The 12,805-nt window shown below is 30.3% G+C and overlaps 2 protein-coding genes across 2 annotated transcripts; one reads left to right on the top strand and one right to left on the bottom strand.

The window, feature by feature from the left end:
* Positions 1-723: 723 nt before the first annotated feature.
* LOC107963679 (hydroxymethylglutaryl-CoA synthase) lies at positions 724-4,485 on the top strand. The gene is made up of 12 exons (XM_016900107.2): positions 724-1,004; positions 1,505-1,611; positions 1,772-1,904; positions 2,209-2,352; positions 2,463-2,621; positions 2,843-2,916; positions 3,044-3,119; positions 3,224-3,279; positions 3,370-3,457; positions 3,542-3,682; positions 3,776-3,925; positions 4,027-4,485. Exons 1-12 carry the CDS (start codon positions 942-944, stop codon positions 4,231-4,233), a joined length of 1,398 nt encoding a protein of 465 aa, XP_016755596.1. The 5' UTR covers positions 724-941; the 3' UTR covers positions 4,234-4,485.
* A 5,023-nt stretch (positions 4,486-9,508) lies between these two features.
* LOC107963680 (bifunctional dTDP-4-dehydrorhamnose 3,5-epimerase/dTDP-4-dehydrorhamnose reductase-like) lies at positions 9,509-11,370 on the bottom strand. Its single transcript, NM_001327736.1, is given in 2 exon segments — positions 9,509-10,249; positions 10,877-11,370. Coding segments are annotated over 2 exon segments (903 nt in total). The 5' UTR covers positions 11,327-11,370; the 3' UTR covers positions 9,509-9,796.
* Between the last annotated feature and the right edge of the window lie 1,435 nt (positions 11,371-12,805).

The following is a 12,805-nucleotide window of genomic DNA, read 5'->3' as shown; positions in this document are numbered from 1 at the left end:
TTAGTTTTGGGATGGGCCGTTCAACACTCAATAAAAAAAATTAATTATTTCTTAAAATAATTATTATAATGCTGTCAATTTTGAATGCCCACAAAAAATATATATTTCATCTGATTTACAAATTCAACCAATTTGGCTATTATTTATTTATTTTTATTATCCATCCATAAATAAATAAATGGGTTTTTTTTTAAAATATTATTATTTTTTTAATAAGAGAAAACATTATTAATGCATATTAAATATATTAATTAATAACTTTTATGAGAACATGATTTTGGCCTTATTAATTATTTCATACTACATGATTTCCTTTAAAAAATTTCGGATTCAATTAGAATGGTTATTGTAATTAATTTTAAAAAATTTCGATTTAAATCTCAACTTAAATTTATTTAACTAATTTAAAATTTATTTCACATTAAATTTTTCAAATCAAATTTAAACTCTAGTTTATTTTACGAGAAAAAAAACATCAATCATGAAAAAAAACTTTTAAAGGTATAGATTCACTTTTTTTTTTGTTACAAACATATTTTTTCTTTATTTTTATTAAAATAAAAAAAATAAAAAAGGGACAAAAAGACAATGAAAATGCTGGCAAAACCAGACAAACAAAAATCTAAAAAAATACCATTTTCCAACCTGACATGATGGCAATCAAAGTAAATAATTAAACGAGAAAGGGTAGAAAAGAGAATCATAATATCTTCCAACAGTAGCCAAAGGGGGAATAGTAATACGAATTCATGAAGTCTGCATTTTGCCTATAAATACCGGAAAACACCGCATCTGATTTCCCTCATCAACGGTTCTCTCTGCGAATTTCGGGGATCAAATACTCTTTCACAAAAAGGAGAGAATATAAGTAATTAATTAACACAACTTTTTTTCGTTGTTGTTGAAAAAGCTCATCTTTTTTTTGATAGTTAGAGTGAGCAATGGCTAAGAATGTGGGAATTCTTGCTATGGAAATCTACTTCCCTCCTACCTGTGTTCAACAGGTGAGTTCATCTCTTCCCTTTTTTTTTTCCTTTTAATTTCTTCGAGTTTTTGAGTTCTGGGTTCTGGTTGGGTAGCTGATTCAAGTGAGAAAAATGGGTCAAAGGTGGAAATTTTTTTTTTTTGGTTATTTATGGTGAATAAACTGATTGCCTCCAAATTTAATTTTCTTGGGGTTTTTTTTCTTGTTTCAGAATTTTTAATTGTATATCTGAAAAGTTCATCTCATTTGAACTCTATAATTTGGTGAAGTCTAATTACAGTTAAAGTGTTATGTTTGATTCCTTACCGTTTGATGTGAATATATGTACTGGATCAATGGGTGTTAATTACAATTTTCCCTAGAAAAAAAAAATTCTAGTTTTGCATGATCATATGGTTATGAATACTTGTTTTAGTTTATAGTAGAATGATGGCTTTTTATTTGATATGTTATTTATTCATAGATTAATGTAATATGAGATTAATTTTATGATATTCATTTCTTTTCCCTACAAAACAGGAAGCATTGGAGGCTCATGATGGTGCTAGTAAGGGGAAATACACCATTGGACTTGGACAAGATTGCATGGCCTTTTGTACAGAAGTGGAAGATGTTATCTCTATGAGGTTACAAATTCTACATTTTATATCTACTCTTCTTATATGTTATTAGCATCACGTAATACTGTTTTACAGTATGTATTATAATGACTAAGATTTGCATTGTATGGATGGTTGAAATGAACACTTTCTTCGATTTTACTAATGTGGTTAGTTTGATCTGCAGTTTAACAGCTGTTACTTCACTCCTTGCAAAATATAAGATTGACCCCAAACAAATCGGCCGTCTTGAAGTTGGTAGTGAGACTGTGATCGACAAGAGCAAGTCCATTAAGACCTTCTTGATGCAAATCTTTGAGGTACCCCCGATCATCACGATTTCTTATCTAGGATAGTTGTCCCTTGCTAGCTGCTAGCCATTATATGGGGTCATTTTGTCAAAGGCGTTATCTCTATACGGTCGTTGTGACCTGAACTTTTTTCTTGGGAAAATCCATGGTCCAACCATGTTTTATTGCACCCGTATCACTCTTAGATATCATCCTGTCCTGTTTGATTGCGGTTCTGTAATGTGTTGTTTATTTCTTAGGATGAACTTTGGTGCAGTTTATGGTGAAATGCATGTTCTTCACATTATGCTCTTTTCTCGTGTTAAACAAGCAGAAATCTGGAAACACTGACATCGAAGGGGTTGACTCAACTAATGCATGCTATGGAGGGACTGCAGCTCTATTTAACTGTGTCAATTGGGTTGAAAGTAGTTCATGGGATGGACGATATGGTCTTGTTGTTTGTACTGACAGTGCGGTATGCTCGTTTCCTGTACTGTTATTGCGAAATTTCCCTATCTTTTTCCGGCTACGGTCTACAAGCGCAATTTTTTGTTTTTGGTTTTCTTACCGGACTTTTGTTTTCAGGTCTATGCAGAAGGACCTGCCCGGCCGACTGGAGGAGCAGCGGCAATTGCCATGCTAATAGGGCCTGATGCTCCTATTGCTTTTGAAAGCAAATTACGGGGAAGTCATATGTCCCATGCCTATGACTTTTACAAGCCTAACCTTGCTAGTGAATATCCGGTAATGCAACCAAATTGCCTGTAAAGTTTTTCTACTTGTATGGGAAATAATTGTTCATATCATTGTCGTCATTAGGATTATGTATATGATGAAGTTCCGAGGACAAATTTCAAAAACGACTGTTTATAGCAATCATATAATTGCATAATAATCAATTATGCTATTCTTGTTCGTTAAGAATTCTTGTTTCAGTAAATGATTCTATCCATTGACATGCATAGGTTGTCGATGGGAAACTTTCTCAAACATGCTATCTCATGGCTCTCGATACTTGCTACAAATATTTCTGTCACAAGTAAGTCATTTTAGAAGTAATCGAAGCATTTTGTCTTTTTCCTTTTCGGCCGATATATTCTGTTTTCTTTGTAAATGTGGAATTTAGACTAGTTATGCTTGGCTAAAGCCACTATGTGTCGCTGCAGGTACGAGAAACTAGAGGGCAAACAGTTTTCTCTTTCTGATGCTGCGTACTTCGTATTCCATTCTCCTTATAACAAGGTAGCTAATTTGAGCTGTTATTGATAAATCAATAAATTTTCTTTCATTTAATAACGGGAATTTTGGAATGTCTCTGATAACTTTTTCTGTTTCAACTGCTGCAGCTCGTGCAGAAAAGTTTTTCTCGTTTGTTGTTCAATGACTTCTTGAGGAATGCCAGGTTTTTTCCTTTTCTTTGATGACTTCAAAGATTATACTTACCATATCATCTCTGTTTGGTGTTATTTACTCGGTTTACCTAAATTTGTAGTTCTGTCGATGAAATTACCAAGGAAAAACTGGCTCCATTTTCAACTTTGACCGGTGACGAAAGCTACCAAAGCCGGGATCTTGAGAAGGTCTATTTTGAACTTTCATAACAATTCTAAGATTTGACATAATAGTACTTCATGCTGATACCGATCATTACTGTGCATTTGCAGGCATCCCAACAAGCTTCAAAGTCCCTTTACGATGCCAAGGTGCAACCAACTACCTTGATACCAAAGCAAGTTGGCAACATGTATACTGCATCTCTTTATGCTGCCTTTGCATCCCTTATTCACATCAAACACAGTGAATTGGTAATTTATTGCATCTCTTTTCGAAAATAAAAATGAAAATCTTCAATCTCTGCTCTATTTCCATTCACATCTGATATATTTAATAACATGCAGGCAGGAAAGCGGGTGATTTTATTCTCTTACGGAAGTGGTTTAACTGCCACAATGTTTTCATTGCGATTCCATGAAGGTCAACATCCCTTTAGCCTATCGAACATTGCATCGGTGATGAATGTAGGTGGGAAATTGAAGTCAAGGCACGAGGTAATTCTTGCACTTCTGTTCTAGCCTGTATAAGAAGTACATGGTCATTCTACCAACTTCATTGCCTGAGTTTTGGATTGTAACCGAGTTGTTTTCTGCAGTTTCCCCCTGAGAAGTTTGTTGAGACTATGAAGCTCATGGAGCATAGGTATGGAGCCAAGGATTTCGTGACAAGCAAAGACTGTAGCCTTTTGTCTCCCGGAACATACTACCTCACCGAAGTTGATTCCATGTACCGGAGATTCTATGCAAAGAAAGACGGGGACTTTGCTGCTTGCGATAACGGTTCCATTGCCAACGGTCATTAGTGAACAGATTTATCATGCCCCCAATGCAATGAAGAAAGCATTTGTGTTAGATGTGTTTGTGAGTACCAAAATACTGGGTTCCATGTGTATGTTAAAAAGCAAAAATAGTTTGATTCAGCATCAATTTCAGCATTAATTTTCTTTTTCATTTTATCTTGTAATAAGTTATTTTTCTAGAGCCAGATATGTTAAAACCCAAAGCTAGTTGGCAATCTCTTTGATGATAATATAAGATATTTTTATTTCAGCAAAGCTCCATTGTTGTAGGTTCAAGGGCTATTATCTTGGTAATAAACATTTAGTGGTAATGAAGATTGGTATGTTTTTATGGGACCACTTTAGATTTCAGAATGAAAGAAAAATCAAGTGACTAAAACTCTGTAAAGGACTTTTTTGATACCATTCTGACACAGCTCTGCAAATTTATTGGTGGAGAATAGACCCCGTCTGTGTTGTTGACAGCTGATGGTCACATGTTCATGGTCATCAAGGGGGACCCTCCACTTGTCATTCTTACACTTCCAGCTCAGCTCCCAGGCCATGTAAAGTGTCTTAAACCAATGAAAAAAAACCGAATCTCTCATTATAATGAGAGTGCAATGTATCTTCAAAGAAAAGTGGGGTAATTCTATTCAAATTTTAGAAATGGCATTATTACGTTGAGGAAGAGGTTGTTATGAGCCTCAAAAAATTAATCTTTACAGGATACCTTAGTAAAAAAAAATTAAGTTAATTTTGTTCTCATAAATTTGATGATTATATCTATTTTGGTGGTGCATTTTAATATTTGAATATGAAAATTGTTTAATCATTAAACCCAACCATTAATACATGAAATAAAGCTTATTTATCCATCTCAGCCAATTAGCTCTTTCCATGAATAATATCATAATTGTTGGCTCAAATAGTTGTTGAGGCTGAGTTATATGCTGGGAAGAAGTGGTTGAAAATGATCATTTCATCAAATATTGCGATAATTAGAAGTGAATGTTCAATCGAATCGAGTTGAATGAAATGAAATTGTTCGAGTGACAACGCAATATTGATTGAAACTATTCGTAATGGGTTGGCTACCGTAAGTAGTGTTGCTGAAGTCAAACAAATTCACGATTGATGTTCCAAAAATTGAGAAGTCAAATCTCGACATATTCAGAGGAATGTCAATAAAGTTGTTGATTGCATAGCTAAGGCAGATAGAGGTGTAATTGAGCAGCTGGTTATCCTGGAAGATCCTTCGCATTATGTGAGACAGTCGCTGGTGACTGATGATAATTTTCATTAGGATGAATGCTCGCTTAATTTTCTAAGCTTATGTTTAACAATAATAATAAAAAAATTAAACATGTCAAATTAAAATCTTGTTACAGTATAATTAATTCCGTATTAGAGCACATAAATTTAAAACCATATATATTTAAAAAAAATTTCAAAACAAAATAATAATAATAAGGTACTTTAGTATATAAACTTGAATCATTAGTTAACTTATTTAGGTCCCAAAATTATTATTTTAGAAATTTTTAAAATTTAACTTTGTTTATATATTTTTAGAATTTTTTAAAAAAATTTAGAATTTTTAAAAAAATATAAAATATTAAATTTTTATAAATATTTTGAATTTTAAAAATTATTTTGAAATTTTTGTTAAGAGAAAGGCCAATTTTCTCATTTTCAAAATTGATAGGGGTCAAAAAGATATTTACATCAATATATTATTTGAATTATTCGAATTGTAAAATTCAACTCGACTCGAACTCGAAACTCGAATTACTTATTCGAGTTTACTCAATTAACTCGATTCAATTAACTCAAAATTTGAAAAAAAATTCGATTTTTTCTAATCAAATTGAGTTTTGCTCACCTCTAGGGATAACAAGAATAAAACTGGGACTTAAAAATTGTTTGTACAATTCAGTTTCTCTACATTTGCATTAGTGAGAAATATTCACAAATTTCAACACTTATAATGACAATTTTCTCACTTTTACACCTTGAAGATTGATGTAGCCATTAAATTTCCCCCTATGAACTTATTATGTAAAACCACAACATAATACATTTTACAATCACCATAATACATTTTACAATCACACTTATAAAAAATAAAATTGCTCACTTGAATAGATTAAGTGTTCTATCTTTCTGTATTATAACCTATGCAAGTATATCAATTATATAGGATATTTCAATACTTGTCAATATAGGGGTAAGCAAAACTCAATTTGATTCGAAAAATCGAAAAAAAATTTAAATTTCGAGTTATTCAAATTATTCAAGTCAACTCGACTAAGTAATTCGAGTTTAGAGTTCGAATTGAGTTGAATTTTATAATTCGAATAACAAATTAGTGTAAAAACCCTTTTGATCCTTGTCAAATTTAAAAATTAGCAAATTGGTCTCTCAACAAAAATTACAAAATAATTCAAAATAATTTTTAAAATTCAAAATATTTAATATATATATTTTTAAAAATGATAAAAATTTCAAAAAAATCTAAAAAATATGTAAAGAAAGTTAAAAAATTAAAAATTTTCTAGAACAATAATTTTGGTATCTAAATAAGTTAAATAATGATGCAATTTTATCATACTAAAGTAATTTTTTATTATTTTGCTTGGAAAAAGTTTTTAAATATATTTAGTTTCAAATTTATATGTTAGAACATGAAATTAGTTATACTCTAACAAAATTTTGATTTGACATGTTTAATTTTTTAATTTAACTCGAACAATTTCACTTGATTCGGTTCGACTAGACTCGAACTTTATTTCATTCAATTCGATTCAAAAAAAAATTCAATTTAAGTTAGGATGATAAAATAGGACTCGTAAACTCGATTAAATTAAAATTTTTTCATTGGATTCGATCGAACGCTCACCCCTATGCTAACATAAAGAAGACCTACCAAGCTGAATACAATATAATAATAACAAACAATGTAAATAAGGACTCTTGGCATCTAAGATATCAAAGTTTCAATCCAATATCTTCGATCCAAGGAATTTGATAAGTATGATCTAATCTGATCCAATCCTCCATAAATATTTTTTTAAATAATATGATTTTCATTGATGGGCTAAATCCGTTTCACAATGTCAACATAGTCTAAAAATCCAATTTAATAAAATTGTCAATAACACAAATATAGAAACAGTCTCGATTGTCTTTCATATTTTTCAACAATAAGCACTAAATTTTAAATAAAAAAGACTTTTGTTGCAATTGTTGGAGATGGTAACGATTGGTTTGTTGAAGGGACGAGCTTTACGTTGGTTTTGATGGAGCCCCATGTTGTTGAAGTTGTTTCGATAGGAGAAACTTTATCTTGACTAAAATCACTGCACTTCGATAAAATTTATTATTGAGTCACATTGCATGGGGGCCATTTAATGCTTTGGGGATGCCTAGCATAAATATTTCGAAGTTTGGTTTATTAATTAAGGATTACTTAATGTTGAAATCTGATTTTCTTCGCATCGGGATGCTAATAAGACGGTCGACTTCGTGTCTAGGTAGCTTAGTTATATACAAACCATCATGATTGGAATACTATTCCCTCTAATCTTGCCTTTGGTTTAGATGCTGATATTTCTGCTACACAATGAGAAGCAGAAGTGAAGAGAGTGATTCAGTTCAACTCTTTTGAGTTTTGAACAAAAGAAAACAAGAGTCCCATTCAGATGAAAGGCATCAAAATCACTGACCCTATTAAAGGTAAAAGAAAAAACTGTTCATCCCTATAGGATTTATCTCAGTGTGACAAACAAGGAAGAACTTAGACTGTCGGCAGGGGCCAGGCCAACAACCTAAATGTTGTTAAATTTCATTTTAACCCCTATTAAGTTTTATTTTTTCCAATTTTATTTTAACTCTATAATCATTATCTAAAATTGTGGCAATTTTATGTATGCCCTCTCAAAGTTTTCCAAAAAAATTTTAATTTGTCTTCTTGTATAGAATTTGTAAATTTTAATGATAATTTTGATAATATTTGTAGTTTAATTTGATAAACTAATACAAAACAATATTTAGATAAAGTCGGCATTCTCTATAACAATCACTCTTTGTAGCGACATTTTATTATAATAATTAAGTCTGATGTAGAATTAATTTTTTATGTTTTATTTTTATTATCTATAACAACTTTTTATCTATAATAGTAACAACCGTATGAAGTACACTCTTTATTAAAATAGTTCTTTATATCAGCCTCTTGTCACATGTTTTAGTAAAATTAATTTTATTTCTAAGTTAAAATAAAAATAATAATTTTTAGTTGAAATGCTATTTCAATAAGATTTTTAAATTTTATATAAAAATATATTAATAATATTTTATTAAGTAAATATAATATTTAATAAATGAAATTATATTTATAAAATTTATTAAAGATATGATCTAAATTTCACTAATTAATATTATTAATAATATATTATAATTTTTTAGATTTGAAATTTTAAGAAAATTTATATATCATCCAAATATTAAATATTTGTTATAAGTGTTTTAGGTGTATAACTACCTCTCTATAACATCCAAAAAATATTGTGGTATCAATATAAAATAATATCTAAATATTAATTTGGTAAAAGATTAAATCAAATAATTGCATTACCTAATACAAATCTGTTCTATAATTTGATTCATCTTCGAGGTTTGTGATTACACCTCACAATAATATCATATTCAAAGTTCGAACTTGTGTTCTCTCATTAAAAATATAACGTGCCTTACAATTGAAATTTTACTTTTGATGGTAATTATATAATTATTAAAATATGTCATAAGCCCCTGTATTATTTATAAATTAGAATTTAATTATTGTATTTTTATTTTTAAGAAATCAGTAGCTTCACTTTTCAAATTTTAAAATTCAAGTCCAATTGTTAATAATATTAAAATTATTTTGTTAAATTCAAAAAATCACATTCTAACCAAAAATTTTAACCATTAGAAAAATAAAGAGACTACATTCTTAAAAATAAAAATAAATTTGTGAAGAATATAAATAATGAGGGCATATTTTAACCTTGAATAAATATATAAAGAGGCAATTTCCTTAACCTTTATGGAAAGTGGTTCTAGTTTATGGTATTAAATTGGGTATTTTGCAAACCCAATTTCAATTCAAAATGAAACTTTTTGACCAAAATATCTATACCACATTAAGGTGTTGTGCTAAATGAAACAAGTAAAATAGATTAAATTGAACATGGGCCAAAAGATGAAGCCAAGCAAAGGAGGCAAATACCAAATATAAAACTCAAAATGCATATTCATAACCAGATAAAACCATTTCCAACTGACTTATTCAAATGTTCATATATGAATACAACATTCAAATACAAAATACCAGCAATCTTTCGAGTCATCTGGGAAGAGGCGTGCGTGCGTATCGCCCGAGGTTATCACCATCCATATCGACCCACACGAACCAAATTCATAAAAAAGATGATAAAAAAAGAGAGGAAAATCAATGAATTCATAACCTAAAATCTCAAGCTCAACTAGTCTCACATAGTTTACCTTTGAAGACAAACTTTTTAACAGGCAAAGTAACTGATCAAGCTCCACCAGTCTTCTTATTCGGTTCGAATACATACTTAATAAGAGACTCTTTAATCGAAAGGAGCTCAGGGAATTCTGTCTTCAATTTGGTCGCATCAAGTTCGTTGTTGCTTCTCGGGGCTACGATAACTTTGGCCTGCTCCTCGAGATTGAAGTTCTTCCAGGTGAAGTTAGGGTCAATGTAGTCACGGTACATTTCTAATATCTCATTGTGACTGACCACTCCCGGGTTTGTAAAGTTCCAAATGCCGGTCAAGTTCCTCTTTCCCATCTCGATGGAAATCGGAAGAAGCTCATCGAGGATGGTCATCGAGTTAGGAATGTTAACCACTTTATCGTACCGAGTTATTTTTGTGATGAAGTTTCGGGGATTGGCTAAATCCGATGAAATAGGCATCCTAACTCGCAAGGTACATACATTTTCATAATTCTTGAGCAATTCCTCCACCTTTTTTTGAATCATTAACAAAGATCCCATTATTAGAACAAGAGCACAATTCAGATCTAAATACATTAAACTACAAAAAAAGAAGGCAATGGTAAAAGTTCAATAAAGGCCCCTGTACTAAGAGTCGAGTTGCACTTTACCCCTTTACTCAAAAAATGAGCAAATTAGTCCCTATATGTTAAATCAAAGAGAAAACTGATCTTTTTGTTAAATTAGTTTTTAAAAACTGATCTTTACAATACAAATAGATGAAATTTTAACAAAAAAGACCAGTTAGCTCTTTGATCTTATTTACAAGGACTAATTTGCCCATTTTTCAAATAGCGGGGCAAAATGCAATGTAACTCTTTAGTATTAAGATTAGTACAGGGCCTTGCAATGCAGATCCAAGTGAGATCAATACCAATAGACGCAATAAGCAAATATGAATACTTTGAATGTGAAAACAATGAAATTATCAATAAAGATTAGAACTTTCTTGCATTAAACAAACAAATCGATCAATCATAAACAAAACCCAACAACATTTCAATGAAATCACAAGATCTGAAAGGATACCCATATGAAACAGAACAGATCAAATAAACAAGTTATCAGATCTAATAACATAACTGAAGCTTTGCTTACCATAGCTTTGGTCTTAGAATAAAAGGAACCGATGAAATTAGGAGTATCCTCTTCCTTAAACCCGATACCCGTTCCGATCTGATGAGCCTCATCGTACTCAAAGATACAACCTGTAGCATAATTAATCAATATGAGGCCTTTGTCTCTGCAAACGTCAGCGAGGGTAAGGGTCCCGACCACATTGGTTCTGATGGTCTCGACCTTATGGGATTCGCACCAATCGACGTTCGGACGACCGGTGACACCGGCGGCATTGAATACATGGGTCGGTTTCACGTTGGCTATGTCGGACTCAAGTGAAATCCGGTTCTCCAAACGGCCGGAGCCGTACTCGTAATCGATTCCCTGGGATTCGCAGAGTTTGCCTAACAAACCACCGATCCAACCGGTTCGACCGTAGATCAGGAACTTCAATGGTTTGTCCGATGAGCCATTTGCCGGAAACCCCATCACTTATTTAGAATTTTTTTTTTGAATTTTTTGGTTGAAAATGCAGGGTTTGAATTTGAGGGAGTGGGCAATTCACAGATATGTATTTATATACACAGAAATGATGAGGCCATTAATTTTTTACTTAATTTTTCTCTTAGTCCCTATACTCTTTATAATTTTAGAATTAGTCCTTTTTTCCCAAAAATTTACTCCCTCCACTGCTAATTAATTTTAATTAAATTTAAATATATAATATTTTAATATTCAAATATCTGATTTAAAAAAATTAAAATCTATACTTATTTAAATTTAACAAAACTCAATTAATAATATTTTAGTCCAAGTGGGGGGATCGAATATCAAATTAGGCTTTTTTTTATATATATAAATATAAAGAATTTTAGTTAAAATACACCCTAAATCAATTTTTTTTATTCCAAGTATTTAGTTTTTTTATTTTTAAAATTTAAAAATACAAATTTAATTATTAATATTGTTAAAAAATTTTAGTTAAAGTCATTCTCGTTATTACATGACAATTTAATGAAATTCTTTTTATTTCAAAATGTCATACTAATAAATTTAACAAAAAATAAAATTTACTCCATTACCAATTGAATATTCTAGAAAATAAATAAATCAAATTCCTAATAATAATAAAAAATTAAATTTCAAATAATAAAAACGAATTTTGTATAAAATTGTAAAGCTCATCATGATTAATTCATGAGCTTAAGAGTCGCTTCCACATTTGTTTTCTGTTGTTAAGTTTTTCTTTATGGGAATAAAGTATCCTCTCTTTTTTCTTTCGTAAAATATTAAATATTAGATTTTTTTTAACATTAATCTCATTATAAATTATTATCATATATATATTTATATAATGCCTAAAACTAAGCATAATTCTTCCCAAGTTTTAAATAAGAGGATAATACGCTTCAGCACACTTGAACTAAAATCTTTCTATATTAACAATAATACCAATATCAATCGAGTTAAGAATCGATAATACACTAACTTCATTTATCACTTACTAATCATAATTAATTTATATAAACGAAAAAGAAATACTAATATTTGAGTTGATATTTGCCTTTCTTCCTCTATATTTTAATTTTGTTTTCGTTTTCTTTTTATTATTGTTTTCTAATAAAGTTGACTAAATATATATGAGATAGGGGAGGACGTAATTTGTATAATTTTTAAATGTGATCATTACATCATTATAACAATAGAGTAAATTATATTATTAATCATTCAATTATAGGTAAGTTTTTGTTTTGGTCACTGAATTTTCTAAAAGTTTTTATTTAAGTCACAACCTGTTGAAATCGTTGCTATATGACTTTTTACTATTTATATTGTCTGCACCAATCGAAAGTTTTTATTTAAGTCACAACTTTAAACGTCACGAATCTGTAAACTAAAATTCGAACAACTTTTTTCTTCGATCTTCGACACTGACCGTCAAATCGACTTGAATTTAAGGTATGTTCT

This window comes from Gossypium hirsutum, chromosome A03 (assembly GCF_007990345.1).
Source record: "Gossypium hirsutum isolate 1008001.06 chromosome A03, Gossypium_hirsutum_v2.1, whole genome shotgun sequence".
Lineage (NCBI taxonomy): Eukaryota > Viridiplantae > Streptophyta > Magnoliopsida > Malvales > Malvaceae > Gossypium > Gossypium hirsutum.
Note: the sequence above shows the minus strand (reverse complement) of the source record. Positions and strands in the feature narration are given on the sequence as shown.